Source organism: Hydra viridissima, unplaced genomic scaffold (genome assembly GCF_058129835.1).
Source record: "Hydra viridissima isolate aposymbiotic clone 2 unplaced genomic scaffold, HvirCarnegie_v1 scaffold_7, whole genome shotgun sequence".
Taxonomy (NCBI): domain Eukaryota; kingdom Metazoa; phylum Cnidaria; class Hydrozoa; order Anthoathecata; family Hydridae; genus Hydra; species Hydra viridissima.
The window spans coordinates 2,240,235-2,266,419 of NW_028324306.1; the positions used below are offsets into that span (position 1 = coordinate 2,240,235).

Here is a 26,185-nt window from a genome sequence, read left to right on the forward strand (position 1 = left end):
AAGATAAAAAATATTGTTCATTTTTCAAAGGGCCATTTAAAGATTGTGAGCATTTTCATTTGCACTTGTGAAGAAACTGGTATTAAAGAAAACATTGTAAGATATAAGCAAGCAATTAAAACATCTCTTACTTCGACAAGAGCATTTAATTTGACGCGGCATCTAAAAAGGCATCTAAAAGTATATCCTGAAAAACTTATCAGGTGAAATGTCAAAAAAATGAAAATTTAAATTATTTTGTAACAATATTCGATGTCTGATAGTGCAAAAAGTTAAAGAATAAAAATTATCCTACGCTATTATAGTCCAAAAAAATCTTTTTAATTAGTTTTTATTTAAGAGCTATTTAAAAAATACATTTTCTAACTTAAAAATGGATGGATCCTCAAATTTGATAACAAATTTCTTTAGGCTAAATATCGAATTTATTGAAATAAGTCATAAACCTTGTACATGTACAATAGCAGCAAGGGGTACTAAACCACTGCATGAAAATGAGTACCTGTTAAAGATAATCTGGAAGAGTATGAAATTGAAAAAGGTCATGTATTGTGCATCCCGACAGAAAATACCTCAAATATGATAAGTATACTCGAGATATTAAATATTGAGCAAAAATATTAAAACAAAAGACAATTAATTAGAGACTGTTCACACAATTGCAGGGACTTTACAAAAAATGATTGAATGCTTGATAGAGCTATAACCAGTTCGTATTGAAATGGCAAAAAAAAAAAAATTTTTTGAAATTGGAAAACCACAAGTTATCAAATATGGTGTTGGGCTGAATGGAAAATGTGAAAATTTGCCGTTCAAACCAAAGATTGATATGTTTTTCAAGGAATGGAAGGCTCTTCTCTGTATCTTTCCAGTAACAAAAATGGCAACATATCTAAAGATATTAAAGATTCAATGCAAAGAAGAACCGGAAAATAAAGTAATCCTTGCTGGTGTTAAAAAATTAAAGGAAAAAATCCAACATATAGTATAGCGTTTAGAATAAAGAAACTAGGATCAGAAGTTACTAGTATAACAGAAATTAAAAGCATTCTACTAGCGCTTCGCATAACGAGTTTAGCTTTGAAAAAGTTATTGATAAAAAACTCCTCGGTTTGACCTTCAAATGGGTCCAGACCTTCAAATGTGTCCAGACAGAACGCTGGTGTAGCTGCTTCTTTTGGTAAATTGGCAAGGTTTAAACTGGCAGTACATGAACCATTTGCTGAAGTGGAGAAAATTGATTGCTATTCAAAAATGTCAGCTCAAGGTGCAATAGAAAGATACCTTGAAATTATAAGAGATAGTACCAGTATAGTTGTTGAATTGCCCTCAACTCAAGCTACCGTAGTGCGTCCCTTTTGAGCATCAAAAATAGTAAAAAAGTAAATTTTTAATTCTTTTCTTATCTTTTTTATGGAAAAAAAAATTTTAATACAAGGGCTTTCCTTTAAAACTTATAATTTTCCAGTGGGCATGCATCGTCCGCACGACGCTGACAGATGTCTTATGGACGTTTTACGGACTTATGGACGTCTTACGGATGTCTTACGGACATCATGTATGCATAGCAGCTACTCTTTAACTACAACCCAGTGGGCAAGCATCTTCCGCACGGACATCATGTGGACGATGCATGCCCACTGGGTTATACTTAAAGAGTAGCTGCTATGCATACTGCAGGTAAAGTAAAAAGTACTTTTATAAAAGGAAGTTTAATTCATTTTTGAAGTTGAAGTTTAAAAAACGAGCTTGCTCTGGTCAACTTTTGAGTTTTGAAAATTTCTTTTTTTTTCAGCTTTTGTAAAAATGGAAAATAGTTGTCTTGGTAAAATTTTATAAAATTAGATGCGTATTTAATATTCATTGAAAATCTAAATCGCTAGAAAACGCTGTGTGGCTTTTTCTCTTTCCGGTGCTCAAGCATTTAATTGATTTTCCTTACGACAAAAAATAGTTCAGTATGCCTGCGCTTACATTTACAAAACAAACTTAGCGATATTTTATCTAGAGCACAAGTTTTAAAATTGATAAAGCAGACAGTCATTATAGTACATTATAAAGTGGTCACAGCGATACCAAAAATAGCACTGGTTGTGACTACTTTGCAATGTACTATAATGACTCTCTGCTTACATGCGCTCATCACTGGAGTTGATTCTAGACAATAAAAAAACACATAGCCATCAGAAATTTACAATTTCTTTGTCAAAATATCTTACAAGAAATATGGACAACTAAACTTGTCTGGTCTGAAACAATTACGTCATTTCAACATTTTAAAAACTCTAAAAAATCTATGTTGTTTCGTTCAAATGTAAACTTTAAACAAAGTAGTTCACTATTAAAATCTGTGTAACAGAAGAAATAAATAACAAAACTTAATTACTTAAGTCATAATAAGCAAAAATATTTTAGCATAAACTATAGTTCTAAAATCTACCATTTTATTGGAAGCCATCTTTTGGATTTAAAATGACGCATGATTTTGAACCAAGAAGTAAAGGGAATGTCTTCTTTTAAAAGATCTGCACATAAATTAGCTCCGGTCTTTTCTTTATATTTCTTTAGTAAAGAACTTGATATATGTGTCACTTTAAAAAAAGTACAGTAGTTTACTAAATGCTGGTTCCATTCCTTTAGTGTTTTTACATCCTCTTCGAATTCAGGAGGGCTATTTTTTATCTTCACCCAAAGTGTTTCGTTGAAGTGGTTGTAAATTGCTGTATCAAGTTTGTTCCAGTTTAAAACTTTCTTCCTTATACTCATTGCGTCATTGGTGTTTTTTTCTTTAAATTTTCTTGCATTGTGAACATAGAAAACAATGTCTTCCAAATCCCAATTCAATTCTTTTTTTAACAGAACTAAAGACTCTTCCATGTACTCCATGATCATCACAAGATGAAAGTCTTGTTTAATTGTACGTAACACATCCTCAATATACTCAGGTGTTTCATTCCATACGTTAAACCCAAGATCAAACGCATTGGGATTTTTAGCTAAAGCAAACGCGCCTTCACCTTCTGAAAGATCAGCTGATTGAAGAAATCTTTTTAAAGATTCCTCCGGTATCTTGAAAAATTCGTCCAATAAAGGTGCGTTTTCGCTCAAATTGTAAAACTTCCTGAAGTTTAAGTATTGTGCTGCGGAATCAAACTGCGAGAATGGTTCCCTTATTATTGTAACTAGTTTAAGATTTTGAGGAGCCATGATTTTTAACATCTTCTTTTTGTGAAATACAGCATGGTTGAACAGCATATTGTAAGTATCGTTTTCCTTGTGTTCAAACAGAGACGTTTCTTCAAATTTATTGGGATAACAAAATCTGTGTTCACATTTAGGTAGAGCGACATTCAAGCCACGTGATTTAGCAAATCTTTGCATGATGTTAGTCACTGTGGAAGAGCCTGTTTTATGTGTTTTTAGAAAAATCACATTTTGATGTTCTGTTTTCGTGAATTCGTTTCTATAGAAAAAAAAAAGCATATTAGAAATGAAGCTAAAACAATTAAATTAGAAATTAAACTAAACGAGCAGAAATGCTAACAGAAGAGTCTCGATGTTTGATATTTTTACTGAAAAAATATTTAAATAAAGTTGGCTGTTTTTTGCGCTCGTTCATAGCTTGTTTTTTAGCAGCTTAAAAGGCTTCTTAGGCTGTAAAGAGGTGCAGTTTGAATCTGAGACCAAGAAACGATAACACCTGTTTAAGGCAACGCAAAAAAAAAAAAAAAAAACGCAAAAACAAGGCAAAAAAATCTCTTTCATTCGATTGATCTAGAAAAAAACAGCTTTTCGTTTTTTTCACTTAACTTTTTTTTAATTGTTAGTGCTGTAGTGCTAAAATTGATCGTACATCGCCATTTTTATTTTAGGGTAAAAATTTATAAATGTTCACAATGCAAGAAAATTTAAAGACAAAAAACACAAGCGACGCAACGAGTGCAAGGAAAAAGAGTAGAAGAATACAAAGAAGTGAAGGTAAAAGAAGCAAATTAGAAATGAAGGCCAGAAAGTAAAATGTCAAATAGAAGGAGAAAAAAAATTGTTACGGAAACAATTGACCACAATCAAAACATCTTATATTTTATACGAAAACTAAAACGCTAGACTCGATCATCTTTTTACTTTCCAATTTGATATAATAAACGCGATCAAGGTTCACGAATAAAAATGGTTTCAACACTTGAATATTTTTTTGAAACAAGTATTCATCTTAAAACTTTTATTAAATTTTATTTAAGGTTTGGTTTTGTTTTTATTTATTCGTTTCACTCTCTTTCTTCTGGGAAATTTAAAAAACTCTTTTAAACTTTTTGCCTCAATTAAACAGGCACTAACGTTTCGCGCCAAACAATTTCTTTAATAACTGAGACTAAAATTACATAAATATAAACGTCATATTTTATACAGTATGATTTCTATGAGTTTTGAGTACAAATGCTTACATTCGTACTTAATGATCATAGTTATTTATTTCAGACTACTGATACAGAAATCATATTGAAAGTTTGCTTAACATTTTTGCCTCTTTAAGCAAGGTTTAGTTTTTTAAAGAACTCATAATCTTTTTTGTACGTTTTGAAATGCAGAGATTTGTTAAGATGTATAGTTTTTTTCAAGTCTTCTTTAAGGTTCTTAAAATTATTTGCATTATGGTATACACATTTTGAATCAAGATAATAGAAATAAGTTTATATTATAAAAAGAGTATAAAAAAAAAGGAGCAAGTTTTTCGTGCGCTCTATGAAGGAATTTTTTGTAGCAATACTTTGTAATATGAACCTTTTGTAGCAACACTTTGTAATATGAACCCAATGATATATTAAGAATAACTAGATGTCTAACTGCCGTAAATCGGCATAAGAAAAAGTGAAGCAAAAATCGGCCATTATGGGGGGCAAAATCTTTACGCTATTTATCAAAACAAAACAAATACGAAGCTTTTGATTTGTTAAATTTGCCCCCCATAATGGCCGATTTTTGCTTAAAAAAATACGCGAAAGTTAGACATCTAGTTATTTTTAATATATCATTGTATGAACCTATGATTAAAAGTTTGATATAAATTTAAATAAGACTGTAATTTCGTCTTCAAATTTTTTTTACATCATTCATTCTAAAGAATCTGAAATTTGATCACTTGTAAACTATGATTATTACAACAATTAGCCAATTAGCTACAACGAAATTGAGGGTTTATTAATTCGACAGTTCCTTCTAGTGGCGTAGTGAAACTGGCACCGCAGTGGTCGTGGCACCTGGGCTTCAGCAAAGAACTTTTTTAAATACAATTAACTTATATTAATACAAATATTTTTAGATAATGAAGTCCGATAAAAACGCCTTTAAACGGTATAACTGTAATATAATTTTATTTAGAAAATATTATAATACTTAAGCTGTATACATTCTTTTATGCATTTTTATTGCAAGAAATACATGCTGTTGTTGCAATCGAATGTTCATTACAAACGGGTGAAAAAAAACAACTAACTAATAACTGGAAAGCGTTTCAATTAGTTCAACGTTTCCTAGTTTTTCGCTTTACATCTCTGCGCAGGTAACGACTTCCAAATACTGGTGAAGTTTCACGTCTACCATGTGGTACTAGTAAATAGGGTTTCCCTTTAAGAGCTTCGAAACTAAGAAGGCCAAGCACCATTTTTACTGCACTTCGAAGGAAAGGGTTTCTCATCATTATTCAATTTGACTGCGAATTACAATGGGAGGTAAATATAATTGAGTATCAAGGTCTTTCAGGAACTTTCATTGCACAGATTTAATATTGAATAATTGCACGTCAACGGTGAAATATTCGTAACGTTTGTAAGCTCTTTCCAAATTTTTGTTGAAAATTATTATAATATCACGTGTATTTTCATTATCAAAACGAATGAACGTAAGCAAAAGCTTGAATTGATCACGAAGTATGCCTGCACGTATGAGTGGCAAAGCATTCATTTATCTTCATATCGTCTAAATTTTCTTTGTTGTTTCTATGTACACCAGAAGCGATAAGAAATCCGAAAAATGCATCTAATTCAATTTTTATAAATGAATGAAGGTTTTTCAGCTGAATTAGAATATTTTTTTATCTGTTGACTGTTTTATGTTTTGTAAATATTTTTACCCTTTCTATTAATCTCACGCAAAACAATGCCGCACATTTTTGGAGACATGCTGGATTTCAAGGTTTTTCAGAGAGTAAAGATTAGAGTTGGTTACAGGATCACCTTTATTTTGTAAAAAACTTCAATTTATAGTTTGTAGATTTGCTAGTGCAGAACTACGCCATTTTGTTCCAATTTTAGCAGTCGACCAAATGTTCCTGTTTGTTATAATTACCTGCCTCTGAATTACGTTCGTTTTCTTCCTCAATTACAAGTTTGTTTAATGTCGGAACTTTTGACCGAAGCATTGGCTTGTGGTACATAGTTTTCATAATCAGATTTAATGCAGGGGTCTTCATCATTTTCAAAATCAGATTCTTCAAGTAATATTCCTATTTCATTGGAAGTAAAACTATGACTTATGTAATTTGCTAATAAAATATAGCTCATTCTATTACGTACTTTTTCCAAAAAAAAAACCTAACTCCTCGGGTCCTTCATGTACCGCTAGACCAGCGTCTCTATCATACATTACATTATTTATAAAACATAAGGTAATTCAAGTAATTACGTATTGAGTTAAATCTTTGATGCGTACTGTTCGGAAAATCTAGAAATACTGAATTTCGAAACATTCAAATACCATTTCTGTCGAAGTTAGAATATTTGTGCTTCCTAAATTTTCAAAAAAGGAATTTCCCCTTTTTAAAAACATAACTTTCTTGTTAAATATGTACTTACCCAGAGTAAATGTAATGACACAAACGACAACAAACACTGTATTTTCTAAGCAACAAATTTATGCAAATACATATGAATATTCTGCATTTTTACCTGTATACCTTTTTCAGACACTGAAAATTACAAAATGGTGGTTCAAAGTTCATGTAACATTTCATAAAACATCAATTAAATATTTTAACACCTGATAACGTTGTAAAATTTTTACCTCCTTAAGAGAGTTAAATCCATATTACAGGTCAATTCAAAGCAATAAAGAAGTTTTAGATGCTACTAATTGAACATTTTCCACTACCCTAATAGCTTACCCAGGAATATGCAGTGCTGAATTTAGAAAACATTTTAGAGGAGAGCTGTAATTTTTTAAAATGTTGGACTTTTTCAAATTAACATTGTAATATGTATATAATGAGATGTTATTTATTCTAATCACTTATGTTATGTATTTATCTGAATTATTTTAGTACTTCTGATTATTGTTTATTAGAAAAAATATCATGATAAATATCATAGTATTTTTCTTTTTTATCCGATTGTTTGCCAAAAAAAGTTGGTTTTTATTCAAATTTACTTGATATAGTTACGTAAATAAAGTTACATTTTTTTCATTTTATGAGATTTCATTTTTTAATGTAAATTTGGTTCCACCACACATAATACAAATATATTAAAAAAAATAAACTTAGATCCTCTGAGTGCTCAGGAAGCGCTACGTGTAACTTTTGAAATTTTTTTTTTTTTTTAATTTTTTTTTATGGGTAGAAAGCTCTTTCGAGCTCCCAACTAAAGTTGCTTATTTTTATGAATCAATTTCAAACAGCCGGTATCAGTTAAGATCATGATTCAGAGTGGAAAAGGAAACCAGTGTAAGGGTTGTCTTCAGCGTTCGAGATCAAACCCTCTTTATTGTTTGTATAGTAAACTACATTGAAGGAGTTTTTATAGCTAAAATTTAGAAAAGAATCCTTCAAAAGTAGATGTTATAGAAAGAGACCAGATACGAAATGATTATATTGTTTAATGGCTAATAAGATTTTAATAAGATGATAAGATTGTAATGATAATGAGAAAGATATCTATTGCAGACGATCTTTATCTGTAATTAGCCCAGAGTTTGAAACCAGAAATGATCTTCTTAATAGCATCATACAAACTGAGAGTGGCAAGGGAAGTGATGTGGTGGCTAGGTGTATTACGAACTCCTAGAATATTTTGAAATTACATAACAAATTGTAGATATCTGTTCTAACACGACAGTAAGTAATACTAAATAAAAGTCAGGTACGATAGCTATTCTAGCAAGAATTCTTGGTAAATCATTTGTTTGTTTACCGTGTTGGCACCATATTACCGAAGCAAACATTACTTGGATTTTTAAATCATTATTGAGGAAAAAGTCTTTATCAAAATCATTATTGAGGGATTGTGCTATGACAATGTTTACACAGTTTCCTGAGCGAGACCTTGTTGTGGGAAATGACGAAAGTAACTTGCATCTTCGGAACTAAAATATAAGATTTTCCCCAGGAATGTAGCTAAATGAAGCGTATATTAGCCGTTCTATAGATATACTTTTTTTTTTTTTTTTTAAAAAAATTGAATAAAATTGAAAAGTTTTAGGAGTTATAACCATCTTGTAATTATGATTATTATTATATTGTTATAACCATCTTCTCTTTATGGTTATTATTATATTTTTATAACCATCTTGCAATTATGATTTTCTTATAACGTTTGTCTTCAACATCTTACTCATATCTTCGTCAATTTATTTTCGTTGCTTTGGAGACACACTCGGGAGGGTCTTTTTCTAATCGCTGCACTATTATACAAGTACCGGTTGGCACGTCCATGGTAAAGAACTATCTGAAGAAATTCGGACTTTTTGCCAGAGTGGCAGCTAGAAAGGCACTACTGTGCCCATTTAACAAAACTAAGAAATAAAAATGGGCAAAACTACATCAAAATTGGACGATTGAAGAGTAAAATCAAGGTTTTTGGACCGATGAGTCAAGGTTCGGAATATTTGGTTTTAAACGCAGAGTATTCGTAAGATGATTTTCCGAAGAGATGTACTCTGAGAAGTGTCTAATACCTACAGTTAAAAATGAAGTTTGGTGACCGTTTGGGGATTTTTCGGAGTTAAAAATGCTAGGATCTCACACAAAATAGAAGGAACTTTGACAAAAATCGTCTACAAGGAGATATTAGAAACTTAAGCAGTTCCATCTGGAGAGCAATTATTTACTCTACAATACATTTTCATGCAAGATAACGATTCCAAATATACTAGTTAAATTTGTAAAAACTTTTTAAAAGACTTGCATCAACAAAAAATTTTGAAAATTATGAAGTAACCACCGCAGTCTCCAGATTTGAATCCAATAGAGCTTCTGGGATTGAAAATTGGATAGAAATGTAAGACAGAGGTAACCGTTGTCATCAAAAGATCTCTGGAAGATCTTGCAAACTTTCTAGGGTGAAATACAACCTGTGACTTTACGAAAATGAATTAACAGGATGCCTATAATCTGCAGAGCAGTTGTTAAAAATCATGGCGGATATTTTGACGAATCAAAAATATCACTAAATGATAAAAAAGGATATAATACCTAGAAACTAATTTTTGAAAACTAATTTAAGAAACTAAAATTCTGTTAAGATTAAATCTAATCTTGATAATAATCTTAATGCTGTTGTAAAAGTTTCTGTTGTAAAACCTTTTTTTTTAAATATGTTTTTACGTAGTAAAAAAAAAAGGTTTAATTAACCGTTAATTTATTATAATATTCAAACCTATACTTTTTTTAAACGAATTTTTTTCTATAAATTTCCAACTGCCTCAACATTTTGTCGATAGTATATACATACATATATATATATATATATATATATATATATATATATATATATATATATATATATATATATATATATATATATATATATATATATATATATATATATATGTATATATATATATATCTATATCTATATATATATATCTATGTATGTATGTACGGGGGCAACAAAAAAAATCAAAAGAATAACCAATTATTAAAAATTTACCAAACCAAAGAATAAAGCATTAAATACTTGTGCCATTAAAAGAAAATAAAAAGAATTTGAAATATATAGGAAATAAGAAAACCAAAAAGCATACCTGAGTTCAGTCTCTATTTTTGCTGGTATTTCTTGGATATCCATTTTTCCTTCTAATCTGAAAGTGATTTCTCTATAGTAAAAAAAAGGAAATTGTTTTTTTGTGTAAAAAAAATAACCACGTAAACAAACCCTTTTTTTTAGCTATTGGCTTGTAATAAATAATATTTGTCAGCTTATCTTTGTGTGCAAAGCAAAGAAACATACCTTTTTAAAAAAATTGTTTCTTCGTTTTTGTAGTAGATAAAGATAGGTACGCTCCAAAACACCAGCAAAATCAAAATTTTCCTCATAGTCGTCAAAGGTATGTATTTACACATGAACATGGATGAGTATTGTGAGCAATCTTGCTTAATCAACGTCTTTATAACTTAAAAATAAAAATAAACGGAATAGACATCTTCATAACGCCGTCTCCCTCTACCCTAAATATTTTTAAAATTTTGATTGAAATGTTTATTGTGTAAACTAAAAATTAAATATATGGATAAACAAACCAACAAGAAAAAGGAATGACTGATGTTTATCAAATCATTTTATTGGTAGACATTTGAATCAACCTAAAAATAATTGGTCTAAAAGAAGATGAAGATTTTGAGCTAAGTGGATTGCCATCGCACGAATTACAATTTTTATTTTTTTTCAGACATTTGAGTTCAGACATTTTAGACATAGAGTGTATAATTAATTTCTTTTTTTTTTTTTAAATGGTTACTATTTCAAAATGGTCCAAATAATTTATTAAGAATAAAAAATCTCACCAAATATAGACTTCCTTTGAAATTGCATTTTAGACATGACAAAAACCTATTTGAAATTAAGAATCGATGTTGAGTTATTATGTTGTTACTCAGAAAAAGTTGTAGCTTGTCTAAACTGTCTAAACTTCTTAATAGCTTATATCATCATGTGATATCAGCATTGCTTTTAGGACGTTTTAAAACCTGTAAAACGAGTTTATTAATTTCATTATTTTTTGTTATTGTAAAAACTTTGAAATAACGATATTTTTTTATCAATTAAAAAAACAGTATATTTACAAAGCAACATTTTGTTTAAAAAAAAAAAAACTTTTTCTAATAACTGTATGAAGAAAGAAGAGCGCTCAAAGTATTTTCTGAGTTCTAGTAAATGGTTTTATAGTTCTATACCCAATAATGGAATTATTTGCTTTGCAAGTTATTAATGTTCTTGAGTTGCATTTCTTCAAAACGGTCAGCTTTCCTTCAAAAACTGCAAAATTATAAAGTAGTATGTAACAAAATAAAAATCCATGTTTCATTTCATATTTTATTTTTTCCATTTAACGTTCCTTTTTTTTGACCAGCTATTCTTTTATACTTATGATATACAATAAAAACTTATCATAAAAATGAAACAAAAGCACCATTATTATAGTGCTTTAAAGAGCATTTAATAGCGCTTGAAATAAGCGCTAAAGTTTTTATCATTCCTTTGTTTTTACAGGTTTATATTAGTCAGAAAATTTATGATTGATGAGTCATCCTATTTGTTCAATAAAAAACTGTCTGAATGACGTCTCTGAGTTTTTTATGACGGTTCGGTATTGTTCGCCTTTCTTACTTATTACGAGATGTTTTGCACAAAAGATGATATAAAGTATCTGACTCAACGAGTTTAAACCAGGAGTTTAATTTGATACAGAATAGGAATAAAAACGAAGCCGCATTTTCGTTTCTATAAATTAGGTTATAGAAAGATTCCAAGTGATTACAACCAAAAAATTTCCAAATCAACGCGTTTATAAATTAAGAAAAAAAACCGTTTCTTGTCTTAAGAATCTTTAAAATTATATTTGTTTTAAGAGTTTGCAACACGCGCCCAGTCCGTTTCTGATTATTTATATTGAGTTACTTGTATGTCAAGTTTTAAAAATTCTAATTTTCTAAAGACATTTGAAAAGACAGTTTGTTTAGAACTTTGGTCGTTGAAAGCGATAAATTTTTTAATTTAACATAAGATACGCTAAATTCTCAAAAAAGAGTGTTTAAGTTGTTTTAATTATTATTTTACTTCACGAGCCGAGTTGAATGTTCAAGGATTGGAAAAAGAATTATTTTTATCAACTAATGGCGACACTTTTCCCTACCAAACATCATTTTGTCCAGAATTTTTGTTTTAATGCTGCAAAAAAAAAATAAACTAAACTTTTAAAAAATTAACCGTTTTCTAAGGTACTAGAGAGAACAATAAACGCGGCTAATATGGTTATTCCACTGGGAATTAAGTACATTTGCGTTGATTAAAAGTGTGCGTGAAAAGTATGTAAAAATATGTTAGTTGTAAAGAAACAATAATCAGTTGAAGGTAAATTTTTTTATGTTGATTGCATGAGGATTTTTCAAGGCACATTAAATATCATTCGTTAATCAAATTCTGTTGATGATCATAGTAATTTTTTTTTTTAAAAAAAAAAAACGCAATAACTTCATATTTGCGTGGTTATTTCTTTGGTACTAATTATTTGAGACCATGAAGTTCAAATTGGTGGTAATAAAATGAAAAGTATTTATTGTGCAGTATTTCTAAAAGACAAATGCAAAATATATATGAAGGGTTTTTATCCAGCTTTTTTCTTTACAGCTTAAATCATTTTTGTAATTACGGCACAATTTTTTTTTTTTTTTTTTTTAACGGCGCTTTTTATATATTAATAATTACAGCAGATTCTTTGTCAAAATAAATCCGACTTTCAAGTTCGACAGGGTAATGCACCACACCTTCTGAAAATATTACTTTATCTTTTTAAATTACATAAAAAATATTTTAATTGTGGTCGAGTTAGATATGTGCTAAACAAATTTACACGACTACAGAATTTATGAGAATGATAATAGTTCTTCTTCAACTTGTTCTCGTTTATCAATAATGATGCAGGGTATTGTTTTGTGGTAGATTGAATGCTGGGATAGAATTTGGTTTTAAAGAATCTTTTGGTACGCTGATTTAAGTGGAATGTAACGTACAACAACATCAAAGTCACGTATCTATTCATCTAACCATAGTTTTTAATAATTCTTAGAATTCGATCAGTAAATCAAAAAAAAAAAACTGAAACTGAAAGATCACTTAGTAACAAAGTTCAAGAACTGATTCTTCAATTTTGTTTGGTTAACTTTCTTCTTCTTCTTCTTCTTCTTCTTCTTTTTTAATTAGTAAACTGATCTCCCTTCGGAAAAGTATCTTAAAAATTATAAACATTCCGCAAACGAAAGCAATATATATTGTATATATTATGGAACTGATGTTTATTAAGCTATATATATCATGTGGCTGATCTTGAAATAAATAAAGTTAATTGATTTTGACACATTGCCTTATTATTATACGCAAAGTTAAGTAAGGTTTAAATTTTAGAATTGGAACCATCAAAACATGACAACGATAAAATTTATTCAGCAACTTATTTTATTGTATTTTTATCTGTCCCAGTGGGCATGCATCATCCGCACGATGTTTTACGGACGTCTTACGGACGTCTTGCGGACGATGCACGCCCACTGGGGTAGTTTTAACTTTGGAGTGATTATGTTTTCAGGATAATTTTCAGGGTTTGTCTTTTTACTGAACAAATATTCAACTTGCCTTACATTTTGAAGTCACATCTTGTACAGAATTTTTTGCTCTCATGGTATGCTTGTTTTTTTTCCTGTATTCAATAACTCATTATTTTATATTGAAGCATGTCGAAGGAGCAATTTCGAACGATATTTTATTCTAGCTTCAAATTGGGGCAATACGAAGTCGAGTCAGCTCAACAAATTAATCAAGTGTGGGGACGTAATAACCCCCCCCCCAACCTCCAGACACATTACAGTGGCGAAAACCCACCAAAAATGACTATGTTTATAATAAAGTGGTCTTCGGCTGGTATGATCTACTATACCTTTTTGGAATCAAGCAAAGCATTACAGCAAAGTCCTACCGTGAAAAAATTTACAAAATGAACCAAAAATTGTGCCAGCAGCAGCCGGTAAGGGTCAATAGACGTGGTCCTATCCTACTGCACCTCAACGTCCACTTGCATGTCGATGTCCTGCCTCACCCACCATTATCCCTAGATGTTACCCCAACTGATTATCACCTTTAAAAACACTTTGATAACTTTATCGCCAGTAGAATCTTTGCCTATGAGAACCAGGTGAAATCAGCCCTTGTGGACTTCATCGAATCCCAAGCTCCAAACTTTTTCACCTACGGAATAAATCAACTTATATCGCGATAAAAAAAAGTGCACTGATTCAAAATGGCGTCTATTTCGAATAAATCCGGTAAATATTAAGAAGGTTCGTTTAAAAATCGTTTAAGAAGGTTTTGATCGTTTAAAGTTTACCAGTAAAAAACCTTAAGAACTCTATTGAATATTCTTATAACAACTCTAATACAAAAATTGGTATTTATCTTTAAAATCAAACCTCTAATTAAAGTACCTTTACCCCATGATCCTTTGTACTACTACACCTCTCCTTCCTCCGAATTCTCTTAGTGCAATAAACAATTTCCTGACAAATACATCCTGAACCAATACAATAGTGCTAACCTTTGTTAGCAATACCCGAATCTATTTCCCACACGTAAAATAAAAAATTTAGCCATTTGTTAAAGAATTTGATACAAAAAATTCGGGTTTAAATTCAGATTTACTTATTTCCTCATAATGAAGTGGACCGATCTTTTTTTTTAAAGTCACTTATTATTCATAACTTTTATTCCTTCCCCATTAACTATTTATTTGCAAAGTAAATTTTTAATTTTTCAAAAAAAAAAAAAGAAATTTTCAAAAACATTCGTATTTTTAAGTTTATAACATTGAAAAATCAAGAACCATTTGCGTAGCTTAATAGCTATAACACTGACATTAAGTTCTCCTTTTACTATAGCTCACTGGGCTTTAATTTAAACCAAGCTAAATACAATCTCTTACCACTTAATGTATTTGATCGTTTGTAAAAAAACATCGTAAACCACGAATGAGATAAGGCTAGAAATTTTTTTAAAGAAACTTATAGTTAAATCATAGCAATACATTCCACAACAAAAAGAAAAATATGTAATAGTAAACTCGAACAAAGTTATACCTCAAAACGACCCATACGTGATATGTCTAGTCTTTATCTTCGTCAAAGTGTTAAATTGCAGTCTAACGGAACTTCCGATGATGTGATTAAAAAAAATTCGTTAATAATTCAAACAGTTTCATTTGACAAATAGGATTTTAAACAAAATTGCTTTGTGCATGCACCCTGAGTTTGAATAAATCAAAATTAATATTTTATAAGTCTCCATTCACGTTTAAACTTGTTATGGCGGTATTATATATATATATTTTTTTGCTGATAGGAAAACTTTTTTAGAAAGAATAAAAACTCAACAAAATATATATGGTATAATCATTTACATTTCCCAACAATCGTTGAAACTAAAAATAAATATAAATTAACTAAAAATAAATATATAAATATATATCTCCACAACAATTAAAACTTAATTTCGATAATTAATTTTTAGTTGAATTCAGTTAAAAAAAAACAAAAAAACTTGAAGTTCAAATGCTCATAAAAAAATGAGCTACAAAAAAATTAATAGGAAGTTTGCGAGACATGTTCGATGAGTAACAAACAAAGGGATAAGCGACTGAAGACGCCGATCGTATTAAATTTATTTCAAATTTTTTTTGACAAACTCATTTATTAATATTTTCATAGTTCACTACTCAACTTAAATCATTTTTTAAAACTTGCATAAATTAAGGTATGTAAACCGTGTGAATAATAATGTTTTAATATTTTAATTTTTTCCGACTACTTTTTTCTATTGAAAAGGAAAACGCTGTATCCCCTTACTTTTCCAAAAGTAGCTTAGATAAACGACGTCATATTCGTCATTACTGCTGAAAATGATAGATTTTGAACGCATTGAAATTGCAATATATACCAGAAGTACCAATCAGAAGTACCAATAAGAAGTACCAACCAGAAGTACCAGAAGTACCAATCAAAAGTACCTGATTGTTGGTATCATTATACCAACAACTGTAAAAATGCAAGTTATTTGCTAAACTTGACAAATATAGTATGTAAGTTACTTGCTAAATATTCTTCGATACAACAGCTCGAGCAAGATTTTAATTGGATATGTAATTACAATTAACATGGTAATACACGTTTGGTTTTTTTTTGGTTTTTTTTTATTAGAAACCAAGCAAATGGTCTAATATTAGAAAGTTTCTTATTTTAAGGGTACTTTTTCACAACTCTAGTACAAAAGGTTTCTTAAGAGTTTCTTAAGTATCAAAAGAGAGAAAAAGTAAATAAAATGCCATTTGAAAACTTTTCAACAAGTAAGATAAAATGTTCTACAGTTAGTCAACTAAAATTATTTGAATTCCATCAATATCATTCAATCCATAATAATCCTCAGATTTGTCCCTGAACAAAACACAAATTAGGAAATATACCTTGAACTTTAAAGAAAATAACTTTGTTATTGAAAAAAAACTCAGTACTAATAGTTTCTTAAGATTGTGGGGCTTATTGTACAAATTTCTTATAAACAAATTTCTCATAAAAAAAAAGACAAAAAAAAACGTGTATCAGTTAAATAAAAAAAAAATTTAATTATTTGTATTTAAGTGTATTTTGTGATTATCTGTTTCTCATTTCTAAGGGAGTGATAGGTAAGTACAAGCGTCTAAGGATAGATATTCAAGCTTTTAAAATTAGAAGCTCACTCTAATTTGAAGGTATTGATTTGATTATTGTTATGACTACCCTTACTACCACCTGCTGCAGTTTCTTAGCACTTTGTTTGAACGTCAACGATTCAGCAAAATGCTTCGTCTGATCGCTTAGGTCAGAGAAAAGACTCGTTTAATTTAGAAATTCGTTTAATTTAACATTGTAACAAGCTACAATTAAACATTAACTAAAGCGGAAACTATTTTTTTTTTTAAATCGATTTTGATTTCGTAAAAAATACTCGAAACAGTTCTTTATCGTTACGTAACTTTTTTGTTGATTAAATTTTTTTGACTTAAAATTTGATTTAAAAAAAAATTTTTGTTTGAATTACAAATCTATTAATTCCACCTCAATTAATTGCCACTTTTTTTTTTTTTTAAATACATTTACTACTTAAAAATTTCGTTACGAAACTTTTTTTACAAAACAAACAATTAAAAAATTTTATGATGCTCCAGTTGCAAGATGCCAATTTAATGCAAGATAAGAATGGTTTTATTTTGAATAATTTTATTATTTAAATTTTAAACCTTAGTCTTTAAATAAGTTATGCTAAATGTGAGTCATAATATTAAAAGAGCAGTTGTGAATTCATGAATTACACCGGTGGACGTTTCGTAAAAATATAATTAACTATGTTTAAAAATGAAATTAATTGCATTGGAAAATGAAGTTGAATTGATTTTAGAACTTAACAAACTGCAATTTAAGTTGTAGTTAATTGCATTGAAGAATTTTATTAACTTCGTCGAAGAATGGAATTCACTGCACCTTCATCTTCGTATATTTTAAACCTCGTATGTTAGGCCTCGTATATTTTGATCCTAGTTTAACTTAATCCTTGTATATTTTGATGATCGTCATATAATGAAGTTAATAAAGAATGGAGTAACTTTGAATAGTATTTGGTTTTCAAAGTATAGAGAATAGAGACAAGAAGTAGAGATGCTATAATTTTAAGTATCTAGGGACGAATGGGATGATAGCAGAGATGATCGATCGATCGCATATGGGCTTTGTCATAGTAAATATCACTTGAAATGAGAAGTAACCGTTTGACAGCATTTAAAATCTAAATTTTCGCGCGCAATAGCTTAAACATACGCAGCGAAGTTCCACGTGACGATAAACAAATCTTAAAACAGCAATCGAAGTTTATAAATTGGTTTTGTTAGCCTTTTGATGTGAAAGTTGGAATCAATTTTTTTGATAGGATATATAAATGCAAGCAATTAAATGTGTTGTTGTCGGGGATGGGTAAGTTTTTATCTTTTAGGTAATATGTGTATATATATATATATAATATATACTATATACTATATAATATGTATATATATATATATACATCTTTAAAAAAACATAACATTGTACACTTATTAATAATCCATGCTGGATTTTTTTAGTACAGTATGACAATTATCAGCACTCGATTTGAAATCTCCTAAACATTTTTTTGTTAATATCGGCTTCATTTGTCTTATTTTAGTGCTGTTGGAAAAACATGCATGTTGTATACTTATGCAAACAACATATTTCCCGAAGTTTGTCCAACTGTGTAAGTTATATAGATAAATTGTTTTGACCAACTGCGTAAGAAATACATATTATTTACAACTAATTAATTTTCCTTTTTTAAAAAAAAAAGTTGCAGTGTACGTATTTATAAGTTAAAAAAATTGATATTTGTTGAAAAAAGTATTGTTACGAAGATTATGTAAAGTAATGCAATATTGAATTCTTATTGCTGTTATCCATTTTCATCTCTATGATAACATGTTAACAATTCCTCTTAGCTTTGATAATCATTCTGTGAATGTACTTGTAGATGGTAAACCAATTAGTTTAGGATTATGGGAAGTAGCAGGTACATTTTTCAAGTTCTTGATTTTTAAATCCTTGTAATTTCAGTCTAAATTTTAGTAAAAAGTAAAAATTATAGATTTTTCAATTTATAGATTTTCTATCAAGTAAAAAACTATTCTTATGTTTCTCATTTATTGATATGATAAAAGTTATTTTTGGTTGACGTCATCTTAGCTAGCTTGGTTGTGTAAAGTCTAATCAACAAGTTATGTTTTGAAAATGCTTTATATGTTTATCCTGTTTTATTAAAGATTGGTTTATTTTTTAAGCATTGGCGTTACGGATAGCGGATTTAAACAATCCGATTCGATTTGATCTTGAAATTTTAAAACCGAAATTTATATTCGTTTTGAATAATCATAAAAAGGTGCATTTTCGATGGACTTTGATTTGTCGCGGTACATGTGTTGACAGTTAATTTTTTTTTTTCACTTAAATAATACGCGACGTACTGTAAAATAAACAACGTTCTTCATTTGCATGAGCAGTTAGGGTTTTTGGTGTAATTTTAGGAATACTAATAAATGAAAATATTGCTTTGGTGCAGTATTCCATATTGTGGTGTAAATGTTTCTGCAACAAGCAATGCAAAATTGGATGCAAGAGGCCTACATTCTTAGCTGCAGGAGTACATCAGATTTACGTAATTTGATGCGAAGCTCATGACAAGTTCAAGGGTTATTGAGATGTTTATTGCCATAAATTTGATCAATACGGTCATTTTCTTCTAAATAATGGTTCAAAACCAACTTCAACCCAAATATCATTGAAGTAAATGTGTCTTTCTGTATTTGCATTTAATATTCAGTTACATTTCAACAGAGATTCCGATGAAAACAGCGGCCATGAATAATTCAAAAGAAGAGTTAAAAATTCATGTATGACTTCAATTTGCTTATCAAGGGGGTTGTTAGGTTTGCTCATCAAGGCGGTTGTTAGGTTTGCTTATCAAGGCGGTTGTTAGGTTTGCTTATCAAGGCGGTTGTTAGGTTTGTTTAAAAGGCATTTTGTAGATTTTTAAAGTTTAACGGCAAAACGAAGTTAATCAATCATAGGCAGGAAAACGACGAAACGGCGAAACGCGAATGAATCAATTCATATTATGTACTGTGGATCTATGGTTAAACCAAAATATCAAGTTAACGTCAAACTTTTAAATAACTTGCAATCTGAAATGATTCATGATACATTTGCATGAAGTTGTATTTAAGTTTTTTCCATGAAAATTAGTATTTCCACACTTTTATCATTTTGAATTTTCTTGTAAAAGAGGAAAGTAAAGAATTTTCACTAGAACATTGTGTGATATAAACTATATCCTTTAGTCTCTTACGTAAACTTAACTGAATTGTTTACTACGTTGTTTGCGTAGATTACATTGTTATTGTGTAATAACTGTAATGGCCAAAATTATGATTATCAGTTGTGAATGGCCAAAATTATGACTATCAGTTGTGAATGGCCAAAATTATGATTAACAGTTTTAGAAATGGACGAATTAGATTATGATACAAATTTTGTTGCCTCTGTAAATCTTTCTTTTATCTTGCAGATTATAAAAAGATTATTTGAAATAAAGAACTTCGTTTGAAATAAAAAATGGAGAATTAAAATCTACGTTTAAATTTTTCACAACTTAAAGGACTTTAACACTTAAAAAAATGAAATAAAACAAAGGACACTGTTTAAACAATATTCAAAAAAAAAATTTCCAAGAAAAGTAAGTGGCTTGAGTATTTTCTTGGTGAAAGTTGAGAGAAAGTGCATTTTGATCTTCTCTTATTATCATCGTAATAGATTTTAATCACCATGTTCTTTAGTAATTTTTTAAAACTATCTAATGAATTAAAATAGTTGTAAAATTCACTTTATCCAATTTTTCTTATTAATTTCTTTAATTTTTTTATTTTAAATCTTTTGTTTTACTCATTTTGTTATATTTATTATTACACTGTTATACTTTATGAAATATTTTTATAGTATTCAGGAACAGGAAAAAAATAATTGTTTGATTGCAACATTAATATTATTACAATAATTAGTGTCGTTAGTAGCATCATTAATAATTATGTCATTAGTAGATTGATACTAAGATTAAATTATTCTAGTATGTTTTTTTTTAAAATTATTTTATACTATCATTACTTGCTAACTTTATTACGTCAATTTCAAATACATATTACTCTGGTATGTACTATCATTATTTGCTAACTTTATTACGTCAATTTCAAATACATATTATTCTGGTATGTACTATCATTACTTGCTAACTTTAATACGTCAATTTCAAATACAAATTTTTAAAGAAGCTAGCAACGTAAAGTTTTTTTTTCGGGTGATTTACATCATAGCTTGATTGCAATTTTAAAATTTACTTAACTTTCGTGAAATAATCTTGTTTGTAAAAACTGGGAAATAAAGGCAAAAATGTGATATGTGCCTAAAATGCATTTCAGACAATTTTTTTTAGCAGCAAAATAATGAAATACAGTAAAAAATAAGAACCAAACCCCTTTGTAATATTTTATAACTAAAGTGCTTTATAATGGTCAGCAAAAGTTTTACAAAGTGCATAGATATGGATATAATAAATATAACGATAACTATCAAATAAAAAAAAAAAAGATCAGAACAAAGTACATAAAAAATCTGGTTGTGATTTTTACATTGAAAGTTTTCTTTTAGATCTATTTCCATTCAAAGGCTATTTTGAACTTGAGAAGAAGTGTTTTGTAAAAAATTATGTTTTTTAAATCTCCATTATAGGGGACTTCTAAGAGTTAAATTAAGCGCGTAATATCTCCAATACAATGCTTTTTATAATAATCTCTCTAATGTTTACTATTTCAGTATTTTTCTCAATAAAATTTCTAGGGAAATAAGTTTTTCATTTAGTTTCAACCATGTGAGCTTGCCATTTGAAGAATAATAGTATTTTCTTTTCTTTAGGTCAAGAGGATTACGACAGATTTCGACCTCTTACCTATCCAAACACAGTAGCGTTTCTTTATAAATGTCATATTTTATTCTTTGAGAAACATTTTCGTTTAAGAAAAAATGTTGACTATAACTTATGTTTTACATTATTAAAATATTGTTTTTGTTAGATAACTTTACCAATATTTTCTATTTGCTTTTATTGTGTCGTTTTGTTGCAGGATGTTTTTCTAATTTGCTTTTCCTTAACAAACCCTGCATCTCTTGAGAGCATGAGTGGAAAATGGTATCCTGAAGTAAATTTTCACTGTCCGAACACTCCTATCCTTCTTGTAGGAACAAAGCTTGATCTCCGTGATGATAAAGATCTCCGTGATGATAAAGATCTCCGTAATGATAAAGATATACACGAACAAATGAAGCTCGTTAATACAGCAAAAGCTTTAGAAATGGCGAAAAAAATTTCTGCAGTTAAATACTTAGAGTGTTCTTCTCTAACTAAAGTTGGACTTAAACAAGTTTTTGACGAAGTTATTCGAGCTGTTCTGTACCCAAAAAAAGCAGTTGCAAACAAGTGTCATATCAATTAGCTATTAGAAATCAAAAAACTCTTGTTTTTTCAAACTTTATTACTTTTGCTACAACTTTTTTACACTTAGTGTAAAGAAAATAACTAAAAATATGAATATTTATTCTGCTTTTCAAACAAATTTACTAAGATATTTTTGAAAAGATATAAACTATGCAGACAAAAAAGATATCAAAAAGGAGGAAGATGAGAGCGGGAATATGGAAGGAGAAAGATGGCAGGTTGATATAAACAAATGCTTCTATCAAAAAAAGAAGTAGAAATTATTAAAAGCCAAAGACAGAGTTTAAAAAAGTTACAATTTTTTTTTCTAGAAGTTTGTGAACCACTCTTAAAAAAAGGTTTGTATATTGGTCTTAAGCGCTTTAGTAGTTTTTTGCATTGTTCCATTGTTTGTTCGATTGTTTATTTTTTTTGCATTGTTCCATTGTTTGTTGCATAGTTTACCATCGAAAATAATTCGGGTCGGAAATTTTGTAATTATTGCAAAGTAATTATTACGTTATTAAAACAATTGTTTAACTATCGTGTTGAAATACGTAGGTATTCCCGTTTTCAAATACCTATGAGGATTGAAAGTATTTCTAAAACCCTTAAATTTTCTCACTTTGAAATCTTTGCCATAAATCAGAATCGAAAGATATTTGCAGGAATTTCCTTTATTCTTTACCCTCATTCTTAACTCGTCCACCTTCCTTCAATATGTGTCACTTCAATTTCTAAAACCCTCCACCTTCCTTCAATATCTTTTGCTTCAAATTTGACTTAAAATAACCTGACAACATCTGTGAATAAAACTCAAACTTACATTACACACGAATATTTGGTTTCGAATAACTATATCTAGGTATTTCAAATACTATCAAATAGTTTTAGTTCTGGCTGTTATAACGATATTAAAACCTTAAATCTGTTTGATCTTGGAATACGAAAAAAACAGCTCAAACATTTGATTTTTATCTTATTTTGCGGATAGAGCTCTGTATCAATAACTGTTTTTGTCTGTGTCTTTGTTGTTTTTGTATCTTTATCTTTGAATATTAGATTTTTATTCCCAACTAGGATGAGCTTGAAAGTAAAACTCTTTCAAAAAATGAAAAATATAATTATGAGATTACGGACATCACGGGATAAATTAAAATGTCTTATAAGAAGCTTTTTTGAAGAAAAACATTAGAAAAACGTGAAAAACAAATCTGATTGATATTAGAAAAAAGCTACAACGGAGATGTATTTGAATCTATTCTTTTTAAGATTTTTAAGAAAAAAAGTTGATCGTTTGAAAAATAGCATACTGACGTAGAAGTGACGTAGTAGTGCTTTTCTGGTGATAGTAAACTCTTTTAATGCTTATACTCTTCTGATGAGATAATGAGTTGAAATTCTCTCAAATAAATCAAGATGCTTAACAAAGATATCATTTGAATCTACGGGTACCTTATAAATTGAATTTAAGATCTCTATCCAAAACTTGGTTAGCATGTGCGTCCCAAATTAATATTGACAAAAAATATATAGTTAAAACTGAAGGAGTTGAAGAAATTTTGAAACCATAATCAACCCATCATTTTGAATCCCCCAAGATAAATAGGTGAAATTTTTACCGATGACTTGAAAGTTGAAAAACATGAGGTAAAGAACATCAAGTTACGTAAAAGTGTAAAAAAGTTGTAAGTTATTTTAAAAAAGCTGAATCTGAAATTGTTTTGATCGTTGTCTCAATTGTTTGACGGTAACTTGAAAAAAACTGTTTACTGAAAGAAAAAAAAAAGACATCTTTCTACAACTTGTTCTTGGGGTTTTGAGATTTCCCAGTTTAACGGAGGAGAGTTGAACTTTAGTAAAGAAACAGATTTTTAAAACTTCAGTTTTAACAAGCGTTTATAAAAAAAACCAACGAAAAATAAAAACAAGAAATTGTAAACCAAGTTTTAAATCAATTTCTTCTTCATTTAAAAACCAGCTAATGAAAACATCATTATTAACATTATTAGTTGTTTTTTTTTGTAAAATGTTGTATAAGAATGTAAAATGTTGTATAAAAATGTTAATGCCGACCAATTTAATTATCGAAGGTTTTTGATATTTCAAATATTTAGGATTTTTACAATTTTTGGAAAAGTACGAGAATTTGCGCCCAAATCTTTTTGTTCGTGACAGAAATTGCCCATGTCATGTTTCATTACTTCTTTATTCTGCAAAACCCACTAATTAACTTTAGATCAAAATTAGAATATTCATAAATGGCTTTTTTTTTCGAATTAGTTTGCCTTTTTAAGAAAAACGATGACATCAAGAAAATCTTGCAAAAAATGGCGATCATTATAAACACAAATGCTTGATAAAATTTACAACCTTAGTGAATGTGATAAATGTTTTCAACCTTATAAATCATAAGGTTGAAAACATTTATCACATTCACTATTGTTTGCTAAAACCAATCTTTTGAGTCCAAAATCAATCCTTTTCATTTGACAATGCTCACTCACACAGACAAAGATAGCCTGAATGTTAGGCATAAAATTTAACTTTCAGGTCCTTAAAACTAAATAACTTCAAATTCCAGGATTGCAAGCTTGTAGTCCACATGCAGATCGTACCAAAGCAAAGTAAAACAAATTAGATGTTATAAGATATAAGTAAAAAATTAAAAAGTGAAATTAACTCATGAAACTTTTTTAAACTTATGAAAACTTCAAAAGAAAGCAATATTTTGTAAGTTTCCACGGCATATTGATGAAAGAAGACCTAGTTTCTTTAAAAGCTTCATACAGAAATTTCTATCGCTACTACCACGATGTAATGCTTAACTTTCCATATAACAAACGTTGAGCTTCTGAGCCTTCACCGAATTCTCTTACTGAATGGAGCTAAAAGTAAGTGTAGCTCTAGTAATAGAACGATTTCCGAAAACAATACTTCTTGTATGGTTCTTCTTATTGGTAATAAAGTATCAACGAAAGACCTTAATTTTGCTTCTTGGCTTTACATGCTAAGGGCAAAAATGATGTCGAAGCTTATCTATTGTTACATGCGGACCATTGTTAGCTAAATTATTGCTAGAAGCTTCCCAACATGAGCAAAGACGTGCTAGCCACGAGACGTGATTCCAAGTAAAATGTACTTATCAGCTTCAAGTCGATTGCAATTGTGATACTGGATGAGCAATTCTTTAATTTCAAAGTAGCCCGAACTCTCAGAGTTTTTTCAACTTTTTTCATAATTCTGGAATGATTCCAATTTCGGATAAAATAATTGAAACTGAAGAAACTGGGTACCTGGAGCTTTAATGATCCACAATCTTCCACAAGAAGTTCAATGTTCTTATTATTGCATATATATATATATATATATATATATATATATATATATATATATATATATATATATATATATATATATATATATATATATATATATATATGTATATATATATGTATTTCATAGAATTGCTGTTCGATTAAATCCTTTTATTTAAAAAAAAAAAACTGATATAGAAGTTTGCATTTTATTTGTTATTATTTGTTAGTAATAGAGAACCAAACGCCGATGCTTTTTTTGACATCCTAGTTAACTCAATTTTAAAGTAATATTTATTAATATTAGTTGGCAAATTTTGAGCTGTTATTTGTTTACGAGAAATATTAATAATATTTAAGAGAAATGGCCACCGATAAAATACTTTAATCTTGGTTTTTTAAATTGATTGGTGGGTGGAGCAGAATCAAGACACTAAAATTGCACACAGGCATTTTTTTTTTGTTTACATAAAAAATAATTCAACGCAATTTCTATCATTCACCCTAAATCATGAAACCAAATGCAAGAAGCCAACTTGAAATTTGAAGTATCAGTTGAAGTTTCAACTTTAATTCCTGCATTTGGGCCTTAAAATAAAAATACAAAATTTACAATTGTGTGCCGTAAATTTAACAATCTGTAAAGAAAAAAAAGTAAAAGTTACACTTCATTGAAAAAATGTTTTTAAACTAAATAGTGGAATAATATATCAGTAGTAAAAA

At 29.0% G+C, this 26,185-nt stretch overlaps 2 protein-coding genes across 10 annotated transcripts; one reads left to right on the forward strand and one right to left on the reverse strand.

The window, feature by feature from the left end:
• Positions 1–2,179: 2,179 nt before the first annotated feature.
• LOC149885579 (galactose-3-O-sulfotransferase 3-like) lies at positions 2,180–15,387 on the reverse strand. Of its 7 annotated transcripts, none has more exons than XM_090092470.1 (6): positions 15,113–15,200; positions 14,959–15,015; positions 10,775–10,820; positions 10,221–10,383; positions 10,015–10,086; positions 2,180–3,463 (listed from the first exon to the last, which is right to left on the reverse strand). In XM_090092470.1, the coding sequence occupies exons 3-6, from the start codon at positions 10,809–10,811 to the stop codon at positions 2,437–2,439; spliced, it is 1,299 nt and encodes a 432-aa protein (XP_089948596.1). In that variant the 5' UTR covers positions 10,812–10,820; positions 14,959–15,015; positions 15,113–15,200; the 3' UTR covers positions 2,180–2,436. The 7 variants fall into 7 exon arrangements, with proteins under 7 accessions (XP_089948596.1, XP_089948598.1, XP_089948595.1 ...); XM_090092472.1 differs by having other exon boundaries at positions 10,015–10,071; positions 15,113–15,175; XM_090092469.1 differs by lacking the exon at positions 10,775–10,820 and having other exon boundaries at positions 15,113–15,279.
• Positions 15,388–15,559: 172 nt separating this feature from the next.
• LOC149885580 (ras-related protein ced-10-like) lies at positions 15,560–22,685 on the forward strand. 3 transcript variants are annotated; one of them, XM_090093204.1, is made up of 5 exons: positions 15,560–18,031; positions 18,261–18,329; positions 18,568–18,638; positions 21,587–21,633; positions 21,911–22,685. In XM_090093204.1, the coding sequence occupies exons 1-5, from the start codon at positions 17,997–17,999 to the stop codon at positions 21,992–21,994; spliced, it is 306 nt and encodes a 101-aa protein (XP_089949330.1). In that variant the 5' UTR covers positions 15,560–17,996; the 3' UTR covers positions 21,995–22,685. The 3 variants fall into 3 exon arrangements, with proteins under 3 accessions (XP_089949330.1, XP_089949328.1, XP_089949329.1); XM_090093202.1 differs by having other exon boundaries at positions 17,177–18,031; positions 21,796–22,685; XM_090093203.1 differs by lacking the exons at positions 15,560–18,031; positions 18,261–18,329 and having other exon boundaries at positions 18,371–18,638.
• The last annotated feature ends 3,500 nt before the right edge of the window (positions 22,686–26,185 follow it).

Coding starts and splice junctions, on each gene's coding strand:
- LOC149885579 (XM_090092470.1), bottom strand. CDS start 10,811: ATGTCTAAAATGCAATTTCAAAGGAAGTCTATATTTG. Junction 10,087..10,220: donor GAAACAATTTTTTTAAAAAG/GTATGTTTCTTT, acceptor TTTTTACTATAG/AGAAATCACTTTCAGATTAG. Junction 3,464..10,014: donor AAAATAGAGACTGAACTCAG/GTATGCTTTTTG, acceptor TTTTTTCTATAG/AAACGAATTCACGAAAACAG.
- LOC149885580 (XM_090093202.1), top strand. CDS start 17,997: ATGCAAGCAATTAAATGTGTTGTTGTCGGGGATGG. Junction 18,032..18,260: donor TGTGTTGTTGTCGGGGATGG/GTAAGTTTTTAT, acceptor GTCTTATTTTAG/TGCTGTTGGAAAAACATGCA. Junction 18,330..18,567: donor CCCGAAGTTTGTCCAACTGT/GTAAGTTATATA, acceptor AATTCCTCTTAG/CTTTGATAATCATTCTGTGA.